At 36.9% G+C, this 8,251-nt stretch overlaps 1 protein-coding gene across 1 annotated transcript in view; it reads right to left on the reverse strand.

Moving 5' to 3' along the window:
- The window catches only part of SNAP91 (synaptosomal-associated protein, 91kDa), a 179,686-nt gene that overhangs the window by 110,349 nt on the left and 61,086 nt on the right, over positions 1-8,251 (reverse strand). The window contains exons 6-7 of the mRNA XM_012001209.1: positions 7,829-7,853; positions 7,042-7,153 (exon numbers count right to left, since the gene is read on the reverse strand). Coding sequence (XP_011856599.1) covers positions 7,042-7,153; positions 7,829-7,853 — 137 coding nt within the window. The remainder of the gene's footprint in view (positions 1-7,041; positions 7,154-7,828; positions 7,854-8,251) is intronic.

An 8,251-nucleotide genomic window follows, 5' to 3' on the forward strand; every position in this document is an offset into this window, starting at 1 on the left:
TTTTGTATTTTTAGTAGAGATGAGGTTTCACCATGTTGGCCAGGCTGGTCTCAAATTCCTGACCTCAAGTGATCTGCCCACCTTGGCCTCCCAAAGTGTTGGGATTACAGGCGTGAGCCACCACGCCCAGCCAATTCATACCTTTTTAGGGGATGATTATCAAAGAATTTGTAGGCATATTTTGAACAACTAATTGAGATAAAGTTCAAAGTTCATTTCCTTCCCATGTGGATATCCAGTTGTTCTACCATAATTTGTTGAAAAGATTTTTTTAACCCATAGGTGGCATTATGAGTTCTACTTTCTTTTCCAGATGAATATTACTCATATTTCAAAAGCAAACTGAATTTTTTAAAAGTCAAGCCTACAGCAAAAGATTATTAAAAATACATAAATGAAAAATTCAAATGACGGTATTAATTCTAATAATGTACTTTCTGTAAGTCTGCATTTTCAATTTTCAATTGCAATAGTTAATACAATCTTCGGACATTAATGTTGGAAGACATCTAAGACATTAGCTAATTTACCTCAGTTGTATTATAAATATTGAAGCAGAAGTGTTAGGAAACTAAATTAATGGTTCAGGATATAATACAAGATACAGGCAGATCTGAGAATATTAGCTATTTAATAGCCTGGCTTGGTAATCTAACAGTCAAATTAATTTTTTTTTTTTGAGATGGAGTCTTGCTCTGTTGCTCAGGCTGGAGTGCAATGGCACAATCTCAGCTCACTGCAACCTCCACCTCCTGGTTCAAGCAATTCTCTTGCTTCAGCCTCCTGAGTAGCTGGGATTACAGGTGCCTGTCATCACATCCAGCTAATTTTTGTATTTTTAGTAGAGATGGGGTTTCACCATCTTGGCCAGGCTGGTTTTAAACTCCTGACTTCAAGTGATCTGCCCCCCACTTGGCATCCCAAAGTGCTGGGATTACAGGCATGAGCCATTGCACCCGGCCACTTTCCTTTTCTTGTAATGTCTTTGGTTTTGAAGTTAAGGTAATGCTGGCCTCATAAAAAGAGTTAAGAAGAATCTTCTCTATTTCTATCTTCTGGAAGAGACTGTCAAGTGTTGGTATAATTTCTCACTTAAGTGCTTGGTAGAATTCACCAGTAAACCCACGTGGGCCTGATGTTTCTGTTTTCCAAGGTTATTATTGACTAAGTATCTTTAATAGATAGAGGCCTATCCAGGTTGTCTATTTCTTCTTGTGTGAGTTTAGATAGATTGTATCTTTCAAGGAGTTGGTCCATTTCATTTAGTTATCAAATTTGTGAGCACATAGTTGTTCATAATATTCTCTTACCTTTTTAATGTCCATAAGATCTGTAGTAGTCTCCCCTCTTTAATTTCTATTATTAGTAATTTATGTCCTTTTTTTTTTTTTTCTTAGTCTGGCTAGAGACTTACTGATTTTATTGATCTTTTCAAAGAACCAGCTTTTGGTTTCATCATTTTTTTCCACTGATTTCCTGTTTTCAATTTCATTGATTTACGTTCTAATTCTTATTATTTCTTTTCTTCCATTTACTTTGAACAATTTTCTCTTCTTTTTCTTGTTTCCCAAGGTGGAAGCTTAGGTGACTGATTTTAGATCTTTCTTCTAGTATATGCATTCAATACTATAAATTTCCCTATAAGCACTGCTTTCAATGCATCCTACACATTTTGATAAGGTGTATTTTCAGTGTCATTGAGTTCAAAATATTCTTAGATTTCTCTTGAGCTTTCTTCTTTGACCCATGTGTTATTTCGAAGTGTGTTTAATTTCCACCTATTCTGAGATTTTCCAGTTATTTTCGTTACTATTTTTAGTTTAATTCCACTGTGGTCTGAGAGCAGATGGTTGTATGATTTCTATTAGTTTAAATTTGTCAAGAATCGTTTTATGGTTCAGATTGTGGTCTCTACTGGTGAATGCTCCCTGCAAGATTGAGAAGACTGTGCACTCTTCTGTTTTTAGATCAAGTAGTCTATATAGATATATGTCCATTATATCTAGTTAATGGTGTTGTTGAGTTCACCTTCATCCCTACTGATTTTCTGCCTGCTGAATCTGTCCATTACTGATAGAGGGGTGTTGAAGATCCAACTCTACCAGCAGATTTATCTATTTCTCCTTGCAGTTCTAGCAGTTTTTGCCACACATACTTGTTGATTGTCTGCTGTTAGGTGCATACACATTAAGGACTGTTGCGTCTGTTTGAAAAATTGACCCCTTTATCATTATGTAATGTCCTTCTTTATCTTTGATAACTGTCCTTGCTTTGAAGTCTGCCATGCCTGGAAATTAATAAAACTACTCTTGCTTTATTTTGATTAGTGTTAGCACGGTATATTTTTCTCCATCTCTCTACTCTTAATTTATGTGTGTCTTTATATTTAAAGTCTATTTCCTATAGACAACCTATAGTTGGGTCTTGTTTTTAGATCTACTCTGGTAATCACTGTCTTAATTGATGCATTTAGATTACTGAAGTTAAAGTGATTTTTGGTATAGTTGGATTAGTATCTACCATATTTGTTACTATTTTCTATTCGCTGCCTTTGTTTTTTGTTACTATTTTTGTCTTCCACTCTTTTTCTACCCTTTGTGGTTTTAAATGAGCATTTTATAAGATTCCATTTTCTCTCCTTTCTTAGCATATCAATTACACTTCTTTTTTACTTTTTTAGTGGTCGCCATAGAGTTTGCTATGTACATTTACAACTAATCCAAGGCCACTTTCAAATGACACCATAGTGCTTCATTGATAGTGTGAGTATCTTATAATAACAAAACATCCAAATTCCTCCCTATTATCCCTTGTATCATTGCTGTCATTCATTTCACCTATATATAAGCATATATGTATATACTTTATATAAATACATAAACATATACTATTGCTATTATTATTTTGAACAAACTGTTGTCTGTCAGAACAACTAAGAATAAGGGAAATAAAAGTTTTTATTTAACCTTCACTCACTCTTCTTTTGATATTCTTCCTTTCTTTATGTAGACCCAAGTTTCTGACCCATATGATTTTCCTTCTCCCTACAGAACTTCTTTTAGCATTTTTTGCAAATGCAGATCTACTGGCAATAAATTCTTTCCTGTTGTGTTTGACTGAGAAAGTCTTTATTTCTCTTTCACTTTTAAAGGACTATTTCACATGGTAAAGAATTCTAGGTTAAGTGGGTTGTCTCAACACTAAACATTTCCCTTCTCGTTTGTATGGTTTGTGAGGTGAAGTCACACATAATTCTTATTTTTTTCTCCTCCATAGACAAAGTGATTTTTCCCTCTGGCTTTTTCATGATTTATTTCTTCACCTTTGATTTTTCAATAGTTTGAAAATTATATGCCTCAAGGTAGTTCTGGGGGCATTTATTCTACTTGGTGTTCTCTGAGCTTCCTGGATATGTGGTTTGATGTCTGACATAAATTTGGGAAAATTCTCTGTCATTATTATTTCAAATATTTCGTTCCTTTCTCTCTTTTCATTCTGGTATTCCATTATACATATATGACACCTTTTGTTGTTGTCCCACAGTCTTATTCTGTTCTGACGTTTTGTTTTGTTTTTAGTTGTTTGTGTTGTCCCACAGTCTTATTCTGTTCTGACGTTTTTGTTTTGTTTTTAGTCTTTGCTCTCTTTGCTCTGTAGTTTTGGAGGTTTCTATTGATTTGTCTGCAAGCTTAAAGATTGTTTCCTCAGCCATGTCCTGTTTGCTAATAATCCCACCGTGGTTTTGATCTCTAGTACTTCTTTTTAGTTCTTTTTCAGGATTTCCATCTCTCTGCTTACACTGCCTATCTGTTCTTGCATGCTGCCTATTTTAGCCATTGCAGCCCTTAGCTTATTAATCATAATTGCTTTAAATTCCCAGTCTGATCATTCCTTCATCCCTGCCATGTCAGGTTCTGATGCTTGCTCTGTCTTTTTGAACGTTTTTTTGGTCATTTACTATGACTTGTAATTTTTTCTCAATAGCTGTACATGATGTACCAAGTAAAAGGAACTGCTGTAAATGGGTCTTTATTAATGTGGTGTTAAAGTGTGGGGAGGTCAAGTGTTCCATTGTCCTGTGTTTAGGTCCCACTTTTTAGTGAGTCTATGCCTCTGGATTGTGAACTACACAAATGCTTCTTGGTTTTTCCTCTTGGACAAGATAGATGCAGTGGGCTAGAGTTGGGTATTTCTCTTGCCCTTCTCCAGTTAGGCTCTGATAAAATCTCAGCACATCAGGTGAGACTCTGGTTAAGTAGTTGCTCCTTCTTAAGAACAAGAGTGCTCTGGCGTATTTCAAAATGGTTCCTTTTCTTCTCCCCATCCTGGAAGCACAAGCAGATTTTTCCCTAATATTTACTATAGGAGCCTAGTTGAGCTCCTGGAGGTAAAACAAAAGTGGTGCTCCCTATGACTGGGTTCCCTAGGAGTTTTAAACTCTCAGACTTGGCCACATTGAGCCTCCAACAATTCATCAATTACAGTTCAAATCTTCCTACTTCAACACTAGTTCCTATGGCAGTTTCCATTCATGAGTCTCTGTTCCAGCAATCCATGACTCCTTGTATTTGCCTGTCTCCCCAGTCTTGGGGGCAGAGGTTTTCTCTATGTCTTCACCTCTCTTGTGGATCCCAGAAGAGCTATTGATTTTTCAGTCTGTTCAGTTTTGTACTTATTTTTAGGACAGAGTTGTGACTTCTAAGGTCCTTCCATGTGGAACCAGAAACCAGAAGTCAGATTTATCTACCCAGACTTTTCAGGGACACTGACTCTAAGCTCATTCTACTCCTTGGGGATCCGTAATGTCACTAAAAGTTCTAGCTGTCTGAGTGGAGGCTTTATGGGGATTAAGTTATAAAAGGAAATTAGATCCAGTGACTACACAAGACTATCTGTGGTTATATCCTCAGTTTTCTGAATGCATAGTTTGAGTAGATATACTTTAAAACTAGCAGAATCCGCACTGTTTTTCTGATTTCTGCAAAGATACAGGGGTAGAAATTCCATCGCATCCTCAGTATACTTGCATATTTGTTTTATGAAAAGATGTATGTATTTGAGAGGTTAACAGCAGATTATAAACTTAATCAGGTGATAACTGCTAATGTGCAGGTTTCCAGATACATCCTCATTTACCAGAAGAAAATCAACGCAGCTCCTGGTACCTCATATGTAGTTACAGAACTATGTAATGCTTTTATCTCTACCTCAATAAGCAGAAACCACTGGAAGCAGTTTTCTGTCATCTAGCAGAGATGCCATTAAAGCCTCACTGTCTTATTTCAGGGATATCAACCTCTTGGCTGTCATACTCCCATAGGATATCATTTCGATGACATAAGGCTGAATGTATGTAGTGGGCAAGAACTGAAAGTATCTTAGCTGCCTCGATAAGTCACATGCATGTCAAAGTATGGGAGACAGAATCCATGAAAATTCAGAGATCAGCCACCTCAATGAAGTTTCTAAGGGCCCCAAAGTCTGTGCATTTCAGAGAAATTCCTTCCATGTCAAAGAGAAATTTTGTACCTTGCACTATTTGTAACCAAAAAGGGGCAGAAGTCTGCTACGCTGCTTTGGTGGCAACATAGAGGACATGTGTATGTGCTGCAAAGCATTTGGTATAGTGTCACATATGAGTCAGGCCCAGACTAAGGGAAGACTGCAACTTCTCCAAACTGATGCCACGTGGGGCTCTGTTTCAGCAGATCTAAAGGTACTCAAAGCGTGTACAGAAGATTCAAATGCTGTAGAGTGCCTTTGGTGCACTCCAATACAGGTCTCCAGTGCTTTGGAGTAGAGCCATGTCTTCTTCAAACAGTAGCTAATCTCCTTTGGAAAAAATGCTCTTGGTTTACTTTTACCTCAGTTTACCTTGGTTTATTTTTACCTACCTTTTACTTTTAGAGACTTAAATTTTGACCAAAGAACATCAAGTGATCATCAGACCTAAAGTGGGTGTTATCTAACGTACCAAACAATAAAGTTGAACAAGTGCAATCATACTCCATTATCAAAAGAAGTAGTCTATAAGAGATAAGCCTCAAGCAGGCTGTGAATAAGCAGGTAGATTGTATGAACAGATGGTTCATATTCTCAGGGCATCTTTCTCTTTCCCATTTCTTCCTCAGATTATACCATGGACTCTAGAGGAGTTCCCTATCACCAGCTGACTGAGGAAGAAAACATTCAAATTTGGTTTAGAGATGGTTCCTCATGTTGGCATCACCTGGAAGTGAAAAGCTGAAAAATGTCCCCACAAAGGGATGGCTCTGACATAGAAAGAAATCTTCACAGTGAGTCAAATTTCCAGAAATATATCTATCTGATTTTCCACTTTTTGGAAAAGGAAAAATAGTAAGACACATTGATCTACACCAAATTATGTGTAGCAACTAACTGTTGGCCTGGATGATAAGGTACTTGAAAAAAATAAAACTGGAGGATTGGTGACAAGGAGGTCTGGAGAAAAGGTGATGGATGGACTTCTCAGAATGGATAGAGAGCATGAGACTATCTTCATCCCACTTGAATAAAAACCAAAGGGCATATCCCACAAAATGGCTCTTGCTAATCAGAGGGCTAAGAGAACTCTATAGGAAGTGGGCATGATATCAGGAACGGAGGTCATGAATAGGCTGAACAGCATAGGCTTCCCATCGCCAAGGCTTATATGCCTATCATCACTGCTGAGTCCTCAGTTGGCCAATACCCTGGATCAACAGTGAGCTTTCATCGCAACACAATAGTCCAAGGAGACAAGCCATCCACCAAGTAAGAGGTTGAGGATTAATTCCTTTTACTAGGGTGGCTAGCAGCAATCTGTCTACACGAGGATTAGCACCCAGTTATCCTAGATATGGATTTACCATCTCTGCCCACATCGTTCTGCCAGTATCACCATCTGTGGACTTACTCACTATTATGGTATTCCACACAATATTGCCTGCCAAGAAGTGAGACAAGAGACTCACCCTACAGAATTCATCAATCTTACCATGTATCCCATCAGCCCAGACATGTTTCAGCTGTTCCACCTACCGAGTAAGTTAATAACACCATCATTGTAGCAAGCAAAAAGTTTGATAAGATCTTTGAAAAGAAGCATAAATGCTGCATTTATGACACCATTTGTTAGTTCGTTTGGATGCACCTAGAAAAACAGAAAAATTTAATATTAGCTGCATATCAAGTCATAATTTTTCTTGAATCACATTAAAATGTCTCGAACGACTACTAAGAAATTCATGAATATTCTACAAATGTTGGCAATTCATTTAGTAACCCTACCAATATCAAAAGATGGACTACATATGTTTTTGCTTCAATTTAAGTCAATGAAGTTAGTCTTATCAATTAAAAGACAGATATATGTGCATATATATATGTCTTTATATAGATTAATCCATAGATTATTCAAATTTAACTTTTGAACATCTGGTGTTTTGTTACTTTTACTGTTATGTTACATTTCTTCCACTTCTCCTATCTAATAGTTTCTGTGAAAGAATTCAGACTCCAGGGTCCTGCAATGACTCAGTGTGGAAGAATAGCATGGGGAATACCTTAGTCAGCTACCTCTAAAATAACTCTAGAGACTCATAATTGTTCATCCATTCCAAACTACTCTAATCATCAACACAAAGGTGCATAATTTCTCCCTATTCCTCAATCCTTTTCTTTTTCCCTTTATGACTTTCTCTTTCAAGACAGAACCCTTACTAAGGGCAAGGAAAGTAAAGAAAAATAAATGAAAAAAAGAAAAACAAGTTAAAAGGCAATTCGACAGATACTTAGTGAAGTCTTTATTGTAAAATAAAGTCTTTACTGTAGTGAAGTCTTTATTGTAAAATCTGTTAAAAAATAAGATGGTTTGCTGCTTTTATGAAATTTCACAGGAGTTAGGTGTTGTGATTAGCACCCAATTATAGACTAAACCATACAATCGTAACAGAGACACTAAGTTACTAAAATTTGAGGAAAATCTTTGTTGTAGGCAACTACCAATATACAAAAAGGCTGAACAATATGAGTTAAGAATGTCTCTAATGTCAAAATATTTTATTTCCATGAATCAGATTTCAGATTTTTTTTTTTTTTTTGAGACAAGAGTCTCACTCTGTTGTCCAGACTGGAGTGCAGCGGCATGATCTCAGTTCACTGCTATCTCTGCCTCCCAGGTTCAAGCGATCCTCTCACCTCAGCCTCCCAAGTAGCTAGGATTACAGGCATGCACCACCACACCTGGCTA

This window comes from Mandrillus leucophaeus, unplaced genomic scaffold (assembly GCF_000951045.1).
Source record: "Mandrillus leucophaeus isolate KB7577 unplaced genomic scaffold, Mleu.le_1.0 Scaffold652, whole genome shotgun sequence".
In the NCBI taxonomy this organism is placed as follows: domain Eukaryota; kingdom Metazoa; phylum Chordata; class Mammalia; order Primates; family Cercopithecidae; genus Mandrillus; species Mandrillus leucophaeus.